At 41.9% G+C, this 19,651-nt stretch overlaps 1 protein-coding gene across 1 annotated transcript in view; it reads right to left on the reverse strand.

Moving 5' to 3' along the window:
• Window positions 1–4,221: 4,221 nt before the first annotated feature.
• The window catches only part of LOC144752822 (uncharacterized), a 104,250-nt gene continuing 88,820 nt past the window's right edge, over window positions 4,222–19,651 (reverse strand). Inside the window, exon 3 of the mRNA XM_078640670.1 lies at window positions 4,222–4,759. Within this exon, the coding sequence (XP_078496796.1) occupies window positions 4,745–4,759 (15 nt within the window). The 3' untranslated portion in view covers window positions 4,222–4,744. The remainder of the gene's footprint in view (window positions 4,760–19,651) is intronic.

A 19,651-nucleotide genomic window follows, 5' to 3' on the forward strand; every position in this document is an offset into this window, starting at 1 on the left:
ATGCACTGCTTCTTTACCACACATGACATAAGTGATGACATCTTAAGAGAAATCATTCGATAAAATAACTGCAACATTTGCCATAAAATTAGTGATGAGATAACTGTGCATTACACAAGATATAGTTACTTTAGGGCAGTGGTTCCCAATCTGTGTGCTGCAACACCCTAGTGCACCCTCAAAACTAGCCAGGGGCCCCACCCACTAAGCACACAGTTTGAGAACCACTGCACGGCTTACACTCACTCACCCTTCACCTCTTAAACCATAAGGCAGAAATTAAGCTGAAGTGGTCTATGATTAAAACTCAGTAGTTCCTCTAGATGGCAGGCTCGCACAGCTTTTTTCCATAAGTGTGTTTAAGTTCATGATTTATGGGCAAAAGCCAGGAATGCACAAAGGCATTTGTGGTAGGAAAATTAAGAAGGGTGTGGAAATCCAAGCACTCAAGGAGAACTCTTTGGCAAAGCAGAACAAAGGTTTTACATCACATAGTCTACTTGCATCATATTCTTGGCAGAGAGGTGACCCAGCAATAATTTATTCTACTACATATGTTCAAGAATAATATAAGCAAGCATTCTTTCTGAGGGGTGTGACCTAGAGCTGGGTACATGCAAACAAGATCAGGCCGAGCTCCAGGTCACTTATGGTTGACAGTGGTGCAGACGTCTGTGGTACTGATTTCATCATCAATGAATGATGTCTACATGCCCTAAAGCTGCAGGAAAACGGCGGAAGCCTCTTGCAGCTATGTGCACACACACACACACACACACACACACCTGCGGGTTAGAGACAGTGAGGCAGATTACAGGGTCTTTGGGAGTTTTCCCAAGCCTCCCAGAGTGATATATAATTGACTCCTGCCTAATTCTACTAGCCATTGAGAGGCTTGGACTTGCACCATCTCCTGGACTTTCACGGCTATGATGCCACATATGATTAATTTGAATATTATAATAATATCTGAGCAACATGATATTTACCACGCCTCAGCCCTTCCAGCCTTCCATAAGCATTAACTCTGCCAGCGTCTGGGGGCTCAGTCATTACCGGCTCACCAGAGCAGGGCCCACTGACCGTGCGACTGTGTATCTGTAGCCCAATCCCTGGAGCACATCATTCTCATCACACGTCGGTTACAATTGCACTGAGGGGCACTGAGAGCAAAGCAAATCACACATGGCACCTAGAGGTGCAGGTTTGCAAGTCACTGCCACAGAGTTACCACGTCAACAGTGGCCTCTCAGGAGACATCTTTCAACTCACAGTAATAGAACGTTTCCACCACAAGCATGATAAAATACTCCCAGCAGCTCCCCTCCCCAAAAGAACTACTGCACCCGACACAAGCATATTTAAGAATGTTTTAATAAGCGCACACTTGCCACAGGAACCACTTCGTAGCGCTGCTGTTGACAATGGTAAAATGCATCCTTTCCTTTTGCTAACCTACATGAAACTATGCCAAAAACGTGACTAATACAAACAGTTAATCCTGAGGCTTCCACATGTAGCGGTTTTTATGGAACAGTAGCTCGTTTTTTGCACAATGTAAACATTGAGCTAATTTAGAGGGCAACACAAAATCTTCACTTGAAAGAATCATTCCAAACATATCTTGATGACCCTGTCAGGTTGCAGTAGTTCATTCTGTCTTGCTTTTTACTCTGCATTCTGTTGATTGAAGTCGAACAGTTACAGTAAAAAGCAAAACTGCATGTACCAGAATGAACCAAATGAATGCCTGAGAAGACGACGAAGCCCTTTGTGATGCGTAGTACACTAACTACTCTGTACTCTACAACGAGCATCCCTGCTTCCTCGGTTCGAGTCAACTACATTTGATGGTAGGCAAAGCAAGGGCTCCTACAACAAGCAGAATAGAGCAATTTGGTGCTTATATAACTGACCAATTTTGAAAACATTTACTCATTGTTTTACCTCTTACATTTTGTTTACTTTCGATGCCTGCACAAGTACCACCAGTGCCTACGTAACTGTTCTTGTGTTTGTGTGTCCTCCATATGTTGCAGTATTATACCTCTATGTGTACTTTGTACGCTTTTGTAACCTGCACACATGTCACTTTTTCCTCCTGTAATGCACCGTTTGCTACCTCTTGTATTTTGTTGGCTCACGATTGTCACTTTTGCCTCATTTAATGTAACGTTTGCTTTTGTAATTTGCTCACTTGTAATGTTCTCATGTATCAGTTCTGTTCCTTTTGTGAAGCGCTCTGACACTTTCGGGTGAAGTCCGCGCTATATAAAAACGCATAAATAAATAAATAATAATAAAAAAACATCTATGATTATAATACCTTCATCTGCTTCATCCCAATTATTTTCAGGGAGAAAAATGGAAGTACTCCCGAGGCCGGGCTTATATCCCCCCACCTAACAAAATAAAGTAACCTGCTGGGGAGCCAGGGCCACGGCCAATAGGGCAAGGCCGCCGTGGGTCGAAAAAGTTTGGGAACCACCGCCTTAGGGAACGAGTTATAGTTTCTTGAGATAAATATAACTGTTTAATTTGGTATGGTAGGACTTCTCAAAACTTCTTTCTTTCTCAAAATTATTGCTTAGCACAAATCACAGGTTATCCTTCTCCAGTATGACTCAAATATTCTTTGAAATTAACAGACTCTAATTGGCTGCCATTGTCCATGACTAACTTATTGCGAAACAATTCATAACTAAAAACATCTCTCAAAAATTTGCTGTGAATTTTTAACTGATTCTATTGACAAACCTTACTTGCAGCTACATTTTCATCTCTATGCCATACTTACATGACACTCGAAGTACGAAGAGGACCCAATATGTCCATTGCAACTTCATCCTTGGCCAACTTGGTAACTCCACTAGTTTCATCTGACGTGTAACAGTAGGTGTGGTTCATCAATCGCAGTAGGATGTGACACAAACTCTTACATAGCGCTCAACTGACCTATCACGCTCTGGCATAATAAAGTCTCCCTAAACCTACGCTTTGAAGCTGTTGTACTAATATGACCTTCACGTGTCCGCTCTAACTACACATATCTATAAACATACCAATAGTGTTAAAGAAAGGGACATAGAATACTGAAGTCAGCACATAAAATACTTTTTACCTAATCAATCAAAACACATTATAGCTTCTAATATGCAGAGGTCAAAGTGTAATAAAAGAAAGTTCTGTTTATGTTGGGAGAGAAGGAAGGGGTGGAAGCTGGGAGTGATTGGGGAAAACATGCAAGCGGTCTGCCACAAACATTTACTCATTGTTTAAGCTTTTCAGCATGTTCTTGAGTAACAGTGCGCATCTCTGAGAACTCTGAGTCCCTCCAATCAGTCATTCACACTGCGCGGGCTGTAAATTAGATAGGATAGGATTACATCTATGATTATAATGCCTTCATCTTCTTCATCCCAATTATTTTCAGGGAGAAAAATGGAAGTACTTCCGAGGCCGGGCTTATATCCGCCTACCTAACAAAATAAAATAACCTGCTGGGGAGCCGGGGCCACGGCCAATAGGGCAAGGCAGCCGTGGGTCGAAAAAGTTTGGGAACCACCGCCTTAGGGCACGAGTTATAGTTTCTTGAGATAGATATAACTGTTTAATTTGGTATGGTAGGACTTCTCAAAACTTCTTTCTTTTTCAAAATGATTGATTAGCACAAATCATAGGTTATCCTTCATCATTGTTTCGTAATATGCCTAACTCCAGTATGACTCAAATATTCTTTGAAATTCACAGACTCTAATTGGCTGCCATTGTCCATGACTAACTTATTGCGAAACAATTCATAACTAAAAACATCTCTCAAAAATTTGCTGTGAATTTTTAACTGATTCTATTGACAAACCTTACTTGCAGCTACATTTTCATCTCTATGCCATACTTACATGACACTCGAAGTACGAAGAGGACCCAGTATATCCATTGCAACTTCATCCTTGGCCAACTTGGTAACTCCACCAGTTTCTTCTGACGTGTAACAGTAGCTTGTGGTTCATCAATCCCAGTAGGATGTGACACAAACTCTTACATAGCGCTCAACTGACCTATCACGCTCTGGCATAATAAAGCCTCCTTAAACCTACGCTTTGAAGCTGTCGTACTAATATGACCTTCACGTGTCCGCTCTAACTACACATATCCATAAACATACCAATAGTGTTAAAGAAAGGGACATAGAATACTGAAGTCAGCACATAAAATACTTTTTTAATTTACCTAATCAATCAAAACACATTATAGCTTCTAATATGCAGAGGTCAAAGTGTAACAAAAGAAAGTTTTCTTTATGTTGGGACAGAAGGAAGGGGTGAAAGCTGGGAGTGATTGGGGAAAACATGCAAGCGGTCTGCCAAAATATATGGCTAGGCAAGCTCACAAAGGTGTGAGGAGACAGCGGAGTGGTCCTTCTCATTTGTTAACGATTGTTGCCTCTTTGTAATAGATTATTGTTTAGATGCCTCACAGATCAGCATGTCCACAAGTGTAATACTTATTTATAAAATGAGTTCCAGGTACAGTTGTACAACATAAATAGATGTGCTGTAAATAATAAAACCAAGTATTAAATCCATGAAATTGATTGTAATGAGTAGTGGGACAGAGTTCCCACCAGTTCCTTCTCACTTCAACCTCTGCCAGTTCATCATCTGATTGATAAAGCTTATTATGTGTCCATAGTCTGCAGGCAGTCAAATGAAAGCTGTACAAGCTGCAGGGACTGAAGGCAGCCTCAGTAAATTTCATCCTGTGAAAAGACAAAAAGTTTTTACTTAGAAACCTAACAGTTCACTTCAGCCCTTCCCCGACTCCACCCTCAAAATGACTGAACTCCATCATAGGACAGGGAACATTCTGAAAACGTATTTCAGCCACTGTGACTAGTCACTTGTCACACTATAATAGTAAGAGTCTCTCTAATTTACAGAAATACCAACACCCAGATATTGAACTGACCTTTCTCTAGTCTTAGTTTCATGGACAACACCAGAGCTAAAAAAACTGCACACAAATAAACAATTGTTCCCATTCCATCTCTGAATCTCTTCTCAAATTCCGGTATTTTACAAAGAAAATGTTTGAATGTCCCTGGGAAATTCAGGAGAGAGCTCGAAATATTTAGATTGGTAATTTTGGGCTTTAGATAAAAGGCTTCACAGATACTTGGAGGAAGCTAGAAGGGAAATTGAGCATTCTCAAGGCAATGCATTCTGACCCCAGACTCACTGAGATGGCCATGTTAACATTTCCTCGCCTGCTGATGACATTAAATGTTCTGCAGGCGTGTAACAAAGTCAGAAGACGTGCCTATTTCAGAAGCACCAGTTTGCCGCAAAAATCTCCCTGTTTCCCTCCAGGCCCATTAGCCATTTCCCTATTTCTGCACTGTTTGCCAACCAGTGGCAGTGCAAACAAAAAATAAAATGATAAAAAAACAGAATGTTATTATCATTTTATTTTTAGTATTGAGCTTGCAGCCAGGTTAGGGCAGGCGAGGCTGGGCTCGAGTGACGCCAGAGGGAGGAGGAGTGGTTGCTGCACCATAAGTGCACATGACAATTTGGCCGGCTAAAACATCATGCGCACTTAGCATGTTCTCCACCGGCTTTTTTGCACAGCCTGGGTGGAAAACACATACAGCCTCCCGCTCTCTGTCTGAGTGCAGAAACATGACGCTCAGACCATTCACGATGCTGCTGTCATGCTGGTGGCAGCAGCGTTGTGATTGGCTAGGGGGGGAAACATCCTTTACAACGCAACTTTTACCACGCAGTGCCTTTACGACGCAACTTTTACAACTCCAACCATTACAACGCATTCCGCTGGGGGGCGCTCTAGGATAGGGAATAGGTTTCATTTACTGTCCAACACCTTCCCTACTATCCACAGGGACTGGAGTTGGAATAGTAAATTAAACTATTCACTACCCAGCGCCCCAAAGCACTATGCGTTGTAATGGTATGCATTGTAAAAACCGCGTTGTAAAAGCATGCGATGTAAAAGCATGCATTGTAATGTCATACATCCGGCTAGGGGAGTCTAGGAGCCTAGGTGCTTCCTGTTTCCTGTGTTGGAACAGAAGCGGCGGCTGGTGACCGGCGGCTGGTGACCGGCGACCAGCAGCTAAGTTTTCTATCTTATAAATATTTTTTTCGAACCCCCTCACCTTCCCCCCATTGTTCCATACCAGCCGCCACTGAAAATAACTTGGAGACTTAATGTGACTTATGGAGAGTTCTGTGAGTTTCCTTCATGCTGAATGTTCCAATCTAAGTACAGTAGCTCAGTGGGCCAATTTAACGTTTGATTGCTAAATATGTGTCATAGCTAGACATTTACCGATTTAAATTGCAGTAAAACTGGTTAGCTAGTTACTGCGTACGCAGTTCAGTAGACCAAATTAACTTTATATCCACCTGCAGTTTAATATAATGAGCATGATTGCGTAAAGTGATAATAATACATATTATAGAGCAGTGGTTCTTAACCTTTTGACTTCTGTGGACCCCACTTTATGATTACTGGTACCTGCGAACCCCAATTGAATCATTACTGTAATTCTGGGACCCCCACTGGGTGATTATTGGATGCTTGGGAACCCCGCTTAAGCATTTTTGAAGAATTGAAATGCAAAACAAGTCAGAAAAAAATACAGACACAAACATTGATTAAACGAATACACAAATAATTAAATAAGCACATTGCGGAACTAAAGACTTTAGTGTTCTGGGTTAGACTATGGACTAGCAAACTCAGATCCCAGTTAAAGAAGCCGTAGCTGAAGTATAAAGTCTCAACAAAGCAGCCTGATGAGTGAAGTGGTTCAGAGAGGTTAGGCAATGGTTGATGAGATTGGGGCTGAGGGATAGGTGGGAAGATCCCAAATCCCTGACGAAAGAAGCAGTACCTCTTTTAAAGGCAACGTTTTGGGTCCAATATCAGGAATCCCATTTTAATGATGCAGCACTGGGCACCTTAACTGGAAGGTTTTTAGATTTTAAATGCATGTTTTTATTTGAAGCCGTTATGGATGAGACATAGGCTCCTAATGCACGTGCACTTTATCTACAATATAGGTATAGAACTTTGCCCCTGAATCTCTGTCTAAGCAAATAGAAGCAGGCCACTGTAACCCCACTGTGCCCTGTATGCAGCCTTAGCCCTGGATCAGTAGACCATTTCATGTTTTGCTGTCCCTCCTATGCACAAATCAGAAAAAAGTGGATAATGCCGGTTTGTCGTCACTTATCATTTGTGCGTGTAGCTGAAGCTTTGCGAGTGTTAAGATCAGACACAACAAAATGGTTAGTGTTCCATTAATAAGATATTTGCTTTACGCCTGGTGCACTAGGATGAAGTCATTAACTAGACTAAGGAATTTGGTCCCATATATCATGTTATCAGGAGAGGTCTATAATTTTTTATACGGTCTTAATCGTTGGGTGCCATTACTTAAGAAAATGGTCATATGATTCCAGGGCATTACACTGGATAATTCAGGATAAGGGTCCATATGCTAATTGACATTTTGATTTTTACTGACACAATCTTTTTAACAGTGATGACTATCAATTTTTAAATATTTTTTTACCATGTTTATCTTTTAAAATGTTGATCTTATGTCATTATTGTATAATGTATTTTATAAGGAAGATTGTTGTGTATATTTTTGTGAATGGTCATTATTTGGTCGAATAAAGGTACTACTACACAAATAATGAAACATTTTATTTAATTCATAAACAAATACAAAAAATCTAAATTGTAATGGGAAGATTGAATTGTTTCTAAATTTAATTGAGGGCTCTCATCATCCATAAGCTATTCTGTTTGATGCACTTGTACTGCTCCCCCAAATCAGTCTGAGCATCCCATGTTAATATTTACATTCACAGAATGTTTACATTTGTACATTTTGCTTTATTTATATACCCTTCATTAATCTATTAATATTATTTAATTTTCTGAGCAGTTGTGGACCTTCTGAGAATGCTTCACAGCCCCCCCAGGGGTCCCCTGACCACAGGTTAAGAGACACTATTATATAGTAGAGGCTGTGCATTTGTAGGTGTAATGATACTTCTTGGCTGGCACACTTCTTGAACCTCTTGAGTAGACATTTCTTGCTGTTGAGTCAAGAGCTGAGGGTAGTTTCAATTACCTCACTTTGTAGCTACTAATCCAGGGATCCTAATGTAATCTCAGCTGCCTGGCTCCACCTGTCCACATACAGTGTTCTCCAGAAGTGCTTTGCTCTGGACTAGGTTTGATCTAAAGAAGGGTCTGAAGGCTAGATGTACTAACACACTGGTTTCAAAAAGCGGTGGCAAATTGAGCACTGACGTTTTACCAGAAGTATTTCATTTTGAGAACTGACCTATGTTCTAGTAGGATGGTTCTTGAAATAAAGAATTGGAGAGGGTCGCCGAACGACTTTCATAATTATTATTCATTAGGGAGATCACAGTTTGCTAACATCTGTGATTGGCTGTACTGACTGTGTTGGGGCCTGCTGCAGTCCTGTCATTCCCTTTCAAAATGAAAAACTTTTTTTAAAACAACCCAATTGTCTCAAAGCAAACAGCTGTTTTAAAAAAAATGAAGAAAATAGTTTGTTTACTATTTTGAAACGTTTAGTGAGAGTTGACATTGATCCACTGAAACGCACAGCCTACCACCTCTACCCACCTCCCCCGATGATGCTGTCATGGCTCCCAGAGAGGAAGTGACCAGAGGGTAGTCCCTCCTCTTTGTTAAACAGTCACAACTGCCAATATGAGGGCTGGTAACTGATCAATGGTTTATGACTGGAATTACGAGCACAAACATTTGTAAATAGATTTGTGGAAGTAGCGCTCAGCACGCCCCTCCAAGTTGCGAATTTATAATCATTTCCAAATCCATTTTGCAATTCAGATAAACTTCTCTAAATCATAAAAAGGAGTTTAGAGCCTAAGAAAAAGTGATTTTGTGTTCGAAATCCCTTAGTTCTAGAGATTCATAGGGTTTGTGGCCATTGAATCATTTAATAAATCTGCCAAGCTAAAGTCACATTTTGATAAACTTTCTTTGCTGATATATTTCTTACTTGCAATAGGAAATGTTGTAATTATGTAGGATTATCAAAATGTGAACATCTTTTTCCATTACTTGGGATATGCACATTTTCTGGGAGTTTCAGTTCTTTTCTATCACTGGCAAAAAAAATCTCCATGCGCCAATCCACCCAGCTTGCTTTATACTTCAAACTCACAAAACCGTGATTATGTTTCCTCTAAGGGCTCTTCTATTGAGGGCTGTGGATGTATGCCCACTCCCTACAACTCTCCCACTGTTGTCTCTGCCCAGTCAGTGCTGAACAGGGTTCCTCTAAGGACCCACTCAGCTGCAACCAGTCTGTAGACAAGAAACTATTGAGGATACAAAATCAAGGAAGCGTCAACTCTGACAACCCTGTAGACTGCTTTGACTTTTATCAAAACTTTTCTGAATGCCTTTTTTGACAATGATGGATTCACTTTTTGAAGCTTCTAGTTATGCAGTGATTTTAACACAAGAGTTTTAAATCGTGGGATATTCATCTGTCTGTCTGGGCGCTAAAGATTTGATCCTCAGTATGTATTAACTTCAAGGTCAATGCACACCTTTTTTTAATCCCTTTCAAGACATTACCATCTAAACCTACAATGGCATATCTGAGTAGCTCCAGTACACCGACAGCTTTTTTTGACAGCTTTCTGCTTTATCCACAAGCATTACTCTTATTCTAGCAATCTCAATGGCATCCCACTCAAAGCGCTACAACATTGGTTAGCTTGTTCACTTTTTCATGAGCTTGATTTCCCCAAATCTTTTAACTACTTCCCATTACTTGGTTGAGCTTCATCTTTTATCTTTTTTGTAATGAATAGTTTTGCTAATGTCATAGTTGTTACTCATGATGTGACATAACGAGTCTTATGTCCACATTCCTCTGTAAAGACCAACATTGAGCAGATTTGCCTCTAGTGTTGCATCTCTCACCAAAATTTCATAAACTTTGCTTAACACTTCCTCCCAAAATTGGATTGGATTGGATAGGTGGCTGTATGTAATATCCTCCTGGGGCCATTGCTCATATAAAGCGAGAGTTAGTTCCTGAAGCCTTACATTTTGCATTCTTTTTGGGGGTGTAATGTAAGATTTGTGTTTACTAAATTAGATAGCAACAGGATTCTATGCACATTTTCTAACGCCTTTCTGCAAAGTTCTACTTCAGCCACAATACCAACCTCTTGCTCCCATCTATTGTGGATTCTTCAATAAAATCCTTTAGACCATTAAATAAGAAGTTATTGGGTACATAAGCATTTCTATATTCAGTACCTCCTACTATAATGAGCTGCCTTTGGGTAACTTTGTTTAGACCCCAGAATTATTTTACATAATTGTCTGGCACAATCCTCGTTTTACATGAAGCACACAATTAGCTTCGCATTCAGTAGTGTAGTGTAGTGACACATTTTCTGGTGAAAGTGCCACCTCACGTGGCCTAGCTTTTTGTAGGAAATGTCCCTCCCATTCATGTCCTGCGCTTGCATGCCACAATTTGAGAAAAGCTCCACTTGTTTCAAGCAGATTTTTGGACAGTGTACACAAGATACTGAAGGAGCCATTTGGTCCATCAGTATTGCACCACAAAACTGCCAAAATGGAGCATCAACACCCAATTTCTGATGCCTCAGTCCAAAAGGCTGTCTTTTCCTTGATGTTCTCAATCCACCATCCAGTGCCTAAATGTTTTAATGATACAAGTTTATTGGCACTTAATAACATCCAAGGCATGAATCTGAAGGTCTCGAATTGCAATGCAACAACTATCTGTAGTTATAGCACAACAATAACAACAGTAATACAGCAAAACAAAGCATTCATGTCATAACCCCACCATGATTATCCAGTGTCTACCATTATGATGTCTATTAAGCAGTCACATTGTCTCTGGGGCTGCCTTCATGTCTATTCATGTCTCTGTGGGCCCAGGACTAAACCTCTATACTCCTGAAATCTCCCGATATCTTGGTATGCTTGTTTGGGGATCCATGGGACACATATTCTGGCATCCCGAATACCAAACAACAGTCCACTCCTTGCGCTCAGTTGTAAAGAATTTGGGGAAGCTCACCCATCCACTCTCTTGCAGTCTCTGTCTTGGCAACCAGTATGCCAATATGCAGGAGGGCGGCTTATATATTAGTGTAAACATTAACCATCATGTGTTGGAGAATGAGTTTTGGGTCTAGGTCTATAGTGCATCCCAATACCTTTCCAAGATTATTCAGCACACCTTTCCAGAAGGGCTGAAGCACCCCAAATGACCACATAGTGTGGAGGAAGTTCCCAATACCAATCCTCCGAGAGTGCCAGAGTTTAAAGCAGGTGATATAAACCCTGTGGAGGAACCACAACTGCATTTCTCTAAACTGAGCAGCAATGGCTACCTCTCTGGGGGGCATTGTATCCTGCTGTGCCTCATCTATGATTTTACCAATTTTCTCTCTCACAAGCTGACCAGAGCAAGCAAAAGATGCCAGGTGTAATAACCAAGGAGTGGTAAAAGGATGAGATATTTTTCTGGTCCATAACCCCCAAAGGGAGTTTGGGGCCAAGTGGAATAAAGTCAGGGAGGTCTTTAAAAATGGTTATACAGGGCATGGTGGAGCTGTAAATATCTTAGGAATTGCTGTTAATGCATATCTTAAGATTCATGAAGGTTGAGTGATGAGCTCATGTGAACAAGAGACATGACGTTTCCCAACTTGGAAGATATATAGATAGATATATTTATTTGCACAATTAGTTAAAATCATTGCAATTCATACAAAAAGAACATAAAAAAACACTTTCTGTTCTCAATTTAAAAGAAAGGGAACGAAAATGTATATCTGACACAGCAAAGGTTCATGGGTGGTATCTGCCGGGAGAATGAAATTAATCTTGGTCATAAATTTCACTAAACGGGCAGCCATTTGTGCTGAGTCCCCCTTCATACACTCCTCTAAGGCTTCTTGGCATGTCCGCACATTCAGAATTCTCCAGATGGGGCGCAACCAATAAGTTCGACGGGGGAGTAAAGTTCCACAGATGCACAAAACGTGTGTTAAATTTTCTGCCCCAGTGTTGCAAAAGCGGCACTAGGAGAACATATTTGCCTTGTACCTCCGTCCATAATTGTACGCCACCAGGGGGAGTAACCCAAATCTTAGTCTCATTAACTGGTCTTTCACTGATGGCTTCATGAAGGATGACAGGTTGTGTGGTAGGGTTTTTGGATCATAGAGTTTTGACACCCAGCTGCCATGTGATGGCTTTTTCACAGATAGTGCATCGTGTTCCACTAATAGTATTTTTGCTTGTTTGGTCAGGGCTTTGTTGGCAACTCCTATGGGTAGCGAGCTTGCCCAGACATCGTGGGCTTCTAATGCGTCCAAGCAGAATGTTAAAAATGTATTCCAGGAAGTGCTGGGGTTACTTAACAGTGTCCAGATGCAACTCTTTAGTGTGGAGGCGAGGGCCATTTTAATTTTTGCTAAGTAGGCAATGAATCTTGCTTTCATGATCCAATGTTGAGAGAACAAACGGAACTCCAAGTAGATTTGGGCATGAGAGGTCGAGTTGGGTAGGTGAAACACTCTACGGAAGCAGGCTGATTGCATTCTGTCCAGCCAAGTCTTCAAAAGTAGTGGCGCCGAAGGCTATTGTGGATAGTAATTTGGCATCTATTACTCTAATTAACGGGGTGAAGTCAGGAAAATTGAGAGCTTTCTTGGTTCGTAGCAAGGCCCCCTCCAGGCTTTGCATTGCAGCGATTTGCGGACCTGAGCTCCCTCTGTGGTCTATCCAGACTCCAAGATATTTATAAGTGGTGACTACCTATAGATTTCCCAGCGATGTACCAGGGGCGCTGTCTCCCTCCGCTTCCTGAGACTATCATTACCGTGGTTTTAGAGATATTAATCTTCAGTGCATTAGTTTCACAATATGTTGCCAAGGAATGAAAACATCGTTGAAGGCCCACCTGTGTTTGATCAAGGAGAATCGCATCATCTGCGTATTGCATTGACTGGATTTTAACAGATGCGATTCTTGGTGGGAAAGCATGAGAGTGGGCCAGTCACTCCGGTAAATCTGTGAGGTACAAATTAAAAAGTAAAGGGGCCAAAATACATCCCTGTTTTAGACCTTTGTTGGTCATGATTTTGTTGGTTGTAGACCAGCCAGCAGAGACTTTTATTTTGACCCAAGTATCAGAGTACAGGGCGATGAGGGCGTTCAGTAGAGTCGGCGGAATGCCATATTTGAGCAATTCCTCCCAGAGCCTGGGACGGGTAACTTTGTCAAATGCCTTTTGGAAATCGATAAATCCCAGGAACTGCAATTTTCCTTTTGTTGCAAGTGTAACAGCGATCATATGGACTAAGCAAACCAGTTTGTCCTCAATGTGGCAGCCCTTTTGAAAGCCAGTCTGTGTAAAAGGTATTAATTTACGGTCTTCTGCCTAGCTGGTCAGTTCTTGTAATAAGACGCTTGCATAGGCCTTCCCATCAACATCAAGGAGTGCAATCATCCGGTAGTTATCAGGATTAGATCGCTGACATTTTTTGTGAATAGGGACGAGGAGAGAACCTCGCCAAGAATCAGGAATGGGACCACCCATTCTGCATATCTCGAATACGGCGACCAAGAGTGATGCCCACTTGTGAGTCGAGGCTTTGTTTATCTTTGTTGCTAATCCATTTGGGCCGGGGGCCCCTCCTGGACGCATTCGTTTTATGATGAGGGCAAGTTGAGTTGAAGTAATCTTGGTAATTGGTGACATTCCAGGGAGGGGAGTGGGGGGATAGAGCTATGATAGTTACACCAAATATATTTGTTGAGTTCAACGTAGAGAGATTCAGTGTGAGCCTCCCATTCAATAGGGGCGACATTCGTTACGGTGGATGGTTGGCCTGGTCTAGCAGCCTTGTTTAAGCAGTTCCAAAATCTCTTTTGATCGTTTGATTTTAAGATTTCATGGGCAAATGTCCAGTGCTGTTCTTCTTTTATCCTTTTATCTTTGAACCTCAATTTCCTATACTCTTTGCGGTTGGTCAAAATCTTCTCTCGTAAGGATTTGTAATCTAAGCTGGTATGTATGCTTTTACGCAATAAAGTATTTAATTTATGTTTAATATTCAGCATGGTGTGCTTGAGGTCGCTGAGGTGGGGTATAGATGGCAGATAATTGTTTGAGTTTTTAACACTCTTTACAGATAGATTTCGTTTTAAGGTCCTCCACTATCTGTTCCCATAGTGGCGGCGTCAGCTTGCTGCTAGGCTCTTGATTCAAGTTTTCCCAAAGATTGACCACCTTCTCTTCGATTGCCTCTTGTTGGTCCAGTGTCCAGTGTAATTTTCTAATTGGCTCCAATGTTGAATCTTTACCAATTAGGTAGGTTTTGGCCGGGAACTCTGATTGGATAGAACTTTGCATGTTAAAATGGCATGATCACTTTCCAATGAGGAGGTTACCACAAATTCCTGGACGAATTGGAAGTGGGCGACCAAGATCCATATGTAGTCCAAGGTAGCCATTCTAAAGGGAGATACATGGGTGTAAGCAGCAGGCGAGTCTGACTCCAGTCTACCGTTTAGGATACGGAGCCCTAGTTAGTTTAAGCTTGCGGCCACCTTTGTCCCTTGATTATCCTTGCATTTGTACTGGCATTTTATATGTGGGATTGCCTACATTTGGTTGTCCAGTGAGGTTAGAAGGGAGGGGTCCAAGCTTTTCTCCATTAGGTTGGCATTAAAGTCTCCCATTATTAGCCACATGTCGTTCGGGAAGTGTTCAAAAAGACCTCTCATGATGGGAATAATGTTGTTCAGAGTTATCTCTCGCTTGGTTTTAGAGGGATATAAATAAATACAACCAAGGATAATAGTATGTTATTTTGTGTTATTTTTTTCCAACAGTTGTGACTCAATTTTAATGAAAATGTAGTCACCTTGCCCTTCATAAATCATACAGACCTTTAGAGCCAGATTGTTCTGAAGAGTGATTAATACGCCTCCTGACGCATGACCACCTATTTGGAAATTCCAGTTCTGTCCCAATCTCTAGGCCGTCCAAGGCAGCCGTTTCCCAGAGCATAGTTCCCAGCTACTGCGGTGTTTCTTTGGTCAGCTTGTTATGCCATCCTAAGTCTGTAAGAGTCCAATGCCAGAAATCTAGCAGTCATTGGATGAAGTCGTACTGTCACTTTGGCTCTTTACAAGTAAAGGAAAAATATGCGTTGCTATTGCCCAGCTTTCAGTGGCAAAAGTGGGGTCAGATTGGCAGCCAACCATAGAACACTATCAGGTGTGCTGCTCCGTAATATGCATGAACGTCTGCTGCTCTAATTTCAACATCAAACGGTGAATTATAGCACTTGGCCATTGTTGTTCATGGCTGCTTGCCGTTCTAGAGGATAATCCAAAACAGCAGCAGAATGTGTGTAAAAAGGCTGTGTGGATGTATAGTTTCGGAGCTGGTAGAAGAGATGAGGCAGGGAAACCATTTGAAATATGGCTGCACTATCCATGATAGACAGAGGGAGCAGGAACTAGATGGACAGATCTCTGTTTATTCTTGGAAATTAGTCAGGTATGTTTAATTCCCATGCCGTGTCCTCTTTATATGCAGTGAGGACTACTAAATATTTGAGGCGCTCCTTGGATACCTGCAGCCCAGATGCTTGCCATATATTCTCTGTCTCCACTCTGATCGGGTAGATTATGTACTTAGTTGGGTTACCTTTAAAGAGAGATAATTCACCAAAGATTTGCAGAATCTGGAGAACCCTGGCGCCTGACTCTTGCAGGTCTCGGTGGTACATGAGTAGGTAATCTGCATAAAGCAACAATGTATCCGAGACCCTGGGAGCCCATTAGAAACCCTTCACCAAGGCATCCACTGGGAGAGACTCAGTAAAGGGCTCAATAGCCACTGTAAAAAGTAAATGGGAAGGGAGCAGCTTTGACTCATACCCCTTAGGACGGGGAAGGTGTCTGAAGTCTTGTGACCCAGACAGACCCTAGTAAGTAGATTAGTGTATAATAGTGGAACATATTTAAGGAATCTGGGCCCGAAATTGACCTTTCAGAGTATTGAAAATATAGTCCCAGGTCACCATATTGAAGGCTTTCCCAAAGTCCAACATAAGCATTGCCAAAGCGGTGTATAATCTTTCCATGAGTGCCAGTGCGTTATGGAGCCTATGAATACTATATCTGGTGGATTTGCATGAACCAATATTGGTCTTGGTGGACCAATGACGTGATTACTGATGTCAAATGGACCGGCAATGCTTTTGCAATGATTTTGAGTTTTGTGTTGATCACTGATCTTGGGCGGTTTGAGACGCACTGGTCTGGTTGCGATGTTTGTGAGCCTCAGGTCGTATGACAATTCTTCAAGCTCCAGGGCATGTCCAGCATTGCTATTTTTGCTGTAGGAGGGTGTCTGCTGTCTTATGGTGTCTACTAATCAAATAAGACTGTACAGTTGGACAACAGTAAACAACGTTTACCCCAAATCGTTTTCCCCGCAGGGATTCACAACGCGGTCGATTGTGAATCCGCATACCATTACTCCGCAAGTCGGAACAACGACTTGCGGAGGGGGGAGGTGTTGGATTTAAAATCCAACACCTTGCCTAGTGTCCGCACAGACTGGAGTTGGAATAGTAAATTATACTATTCCAACATCCAGCGCCCCCTCCCCTACCCCCTCCGCAAGTCATTGTTCTGACTTGCGGAGTAATGGTATGGTAATGGTATGCGGAAAATACAACGATGTTGTTGTGACAACCGCGTTGTGATTCCCTGCGGGGAAAAAGGCTGCAGGATTTGAACACATATTCTTGGACAACATATTTGTCAAAATATGGGAACTTAGTCCATGCATATCATCAAAATAGGTTGGTCCAATTTCTGACCAGCTCACAGTGCGTCATCTGGACAGCTAAACCTGACAGCGTACCGGATGGTGTTTGCAACCTTAGAACATGGCACTCTGACCCCCCAAGGAAATCGTGGGAACAGATCTACCCTTTCGTGGTTAACTTAGGCATGCCTCAAGGGACACACAAATAATATGCAAATTGACATTCCAAACATTTATTGAAGCAAATGGATTCTTGTGTAAAATACATGAGCTGCAATTATTTGTATAAAGCAACAAAGCATTGTTACCAGCGTTACATGAATGGTGAAAAAGATGAATAATTCAACCATTATAACTAACCCTGGGCAGAATTTGCGGAGTTGCACCACACGAAACTCCGCAAAGTGGAAAAAAACTCCGCCGCACTACGCGGAGCTGTGCAAGCGGCGGAGTACAATAGAATAATGCTGTTCATTGTTCATTAAAAAGGTAAGATCCAAACAAAGCAGTATCATAATTAAATGCCAAGGAATTTCATGCAGTTTTAGGGGCTTGCAAGGTATAATTTAATTAAGTGATCTCATAATGCTTTTAATTATTTAGCTCTGAAAGATATTGCATTATTTTTTACTATGTCAAGGGAAGAGAGGAGCTGGCAGAGCACCTTCAGGCCAACTTCCAAAGGTCTAGGCCTGGGGTGGCACCACTTTGCAGAGTAGGACTCACAGATGGCAGAGTCCAAGTGCTTGGTTCAAGGTTTGGGGAAGTCTCTTATCTTCTTGAGGCTTCTGATCGGGAGGCCAGCCAACTAGCCCGTGGAGTCACTCTGGGATCCTGGGTTTAGATATGCAGGTCTAGTCCGTCTCACCCAGGCAAGAGGGAAGCAGGGAAGCAGTCATTCAGAGTAGAAGTCCAGCAGAGGGACAGTCCTTTCAGCAGATGTACTGAAGAGTGGGGTCTGAGGACTAATATGTATACCTGGTGCCCACTTTGAAGCAGAGGAGGCCTCTAGAGGTTTCCACCTCCCTGACGTGTCAGGCATTCCCTTCCTTTCTGTTCTGGCTTGTCTGGAGGGACAAAACACCAGAGACAAACCCTTTGTGAGAGTGCTCAGTCAAAGTCATTGTGATACGCAAGTGTGGGAGGTGACAGCTCTCCCCCTCGTTAACTTAGATTGGCCTATCCTGCCAAAACCTATTTTCTCTTTGTCTCACTGTCTGGGAGCAATACACAAAGACCAACTGCCAACTACTCCTAGTCATGTGATCCAGGATGTAGGCAGCAGACACCAAATGGTTGGAATAGTAAAATGCCAACTTTCTATAAGTGGAATTTTCAGAATTGTGATAAAAAATTTGACTTTACCATTAAAGAGGGCTTTTAATTACAATTCCATAACCACCAAACATGGGATCCCTATGTACTCCCAATTAAAAGTTATCACTTATTAAATGTAATAAGGAAACCCAATGTTATCCTATAGGAGAGGTAGGCCTTGCAGTAGTGAAAAACAAATTTAAGTGTTTCACTGCCAGGTCATGTAAAACTAAAAAATACATGTCCAACGTTTTAAATACACTGCACCCTGCCCTCTGGGATGTTCAGGGGCTACCCTATGGGAGTTATATCTGTATTAATAAGGAAGGTTAGACATGGCAAAAGGTGTAGTTTTCCAGGTCGAAATGGCAGTTTAAAACTGCACACATAGGCTGCAATGGCAAGCCTGAGACATGTTTAAATGCTTCTGATGTGGGTTCCACAAGAGTGCTGCAGGCCCACAAGTAGCATTATTTTACAGGCCTCAGGTGCATGTTGTGTCACTTTACTAGGGACTTGCAAGTAAATTAGTTGTGCCAAGTGAGTGTAAGTCAATTTTACCATCTTTAAAGGAGAGAGTAAATGCTCTTTAGTACTGGTTAGCAGTGGTAAAGTGCACAGAGGCCGAAGGCCAACAAAAATTGATTCAGCAAAAAAGTGAAGGGAAAAGGCAAAAGGCTTTGGGTTTACCATGCAGAGAGAGCCAGGTCCATTATAAAGCGTTATGTACTTGCCCCCCACAAGATCGCGTGATGCACTAGCTCGCAACTCAGCCATTCAAGCTCCTCCTCCTAGGCAAGCATCAAACATCTCCCTTATACCAGTAGCTCTACCTCCAAGTAGATTTAGCCATTCAGGAATTCACAGTGGGAAGGTTATAGAATCTGCAGTAGACTTTGTAGGCGTTTTTCACACCAGGTCCTGGATACACACACCACTAGTGTTGAGCCTGAAATTGAGTATAGCTTTGATCAGTCCAAGGAGTCTTTGCTAGCAGCCAGCTTGTCCTCGGCAGGGTCAGTCTCCGTACTGGAGCCTGGCCTCAAGTCCACCCCAACACAATTTAATCTGATATGTAGGCTATCTGGTTTTAGGTTTAAACCTATAATAACGGATAAACCCCCCCGAAAGGAAAATAGTCATAACTGGTGTAATTATATAAGCACTGAAAACACACCTTCGCAACCACAAACGAAGTGCCATTCAAAGAAAGGAAAAGATGAGTTAAAGAGCCATTTTTATTTCTTCCTAAAAGGGACAATACAATGTAACTTTATTATACAAGGCATCAGCAAGCAAGACTAGGCTAACATTCTTCTTCTTGAGTTTTGTTGTTTAGGGATGTCACTAAAACATTATCTCTTCTTCCTTATG

The sequence above is a fragment of the Lissotriton helveticus genome, chromosome 5_1 (assembly GCF_964261635.1).
Source record: "Lissotriton helveticus chromosome 5_1, aLisHel1.1, whole genome shotgun sequence".
Classification (NCBI taxonomy): Eukaryota; Metazoa; Chordata; class Amphibia; order Caudata; family Salamandridae; genus Lissotriton; species Lissotriton helveticus.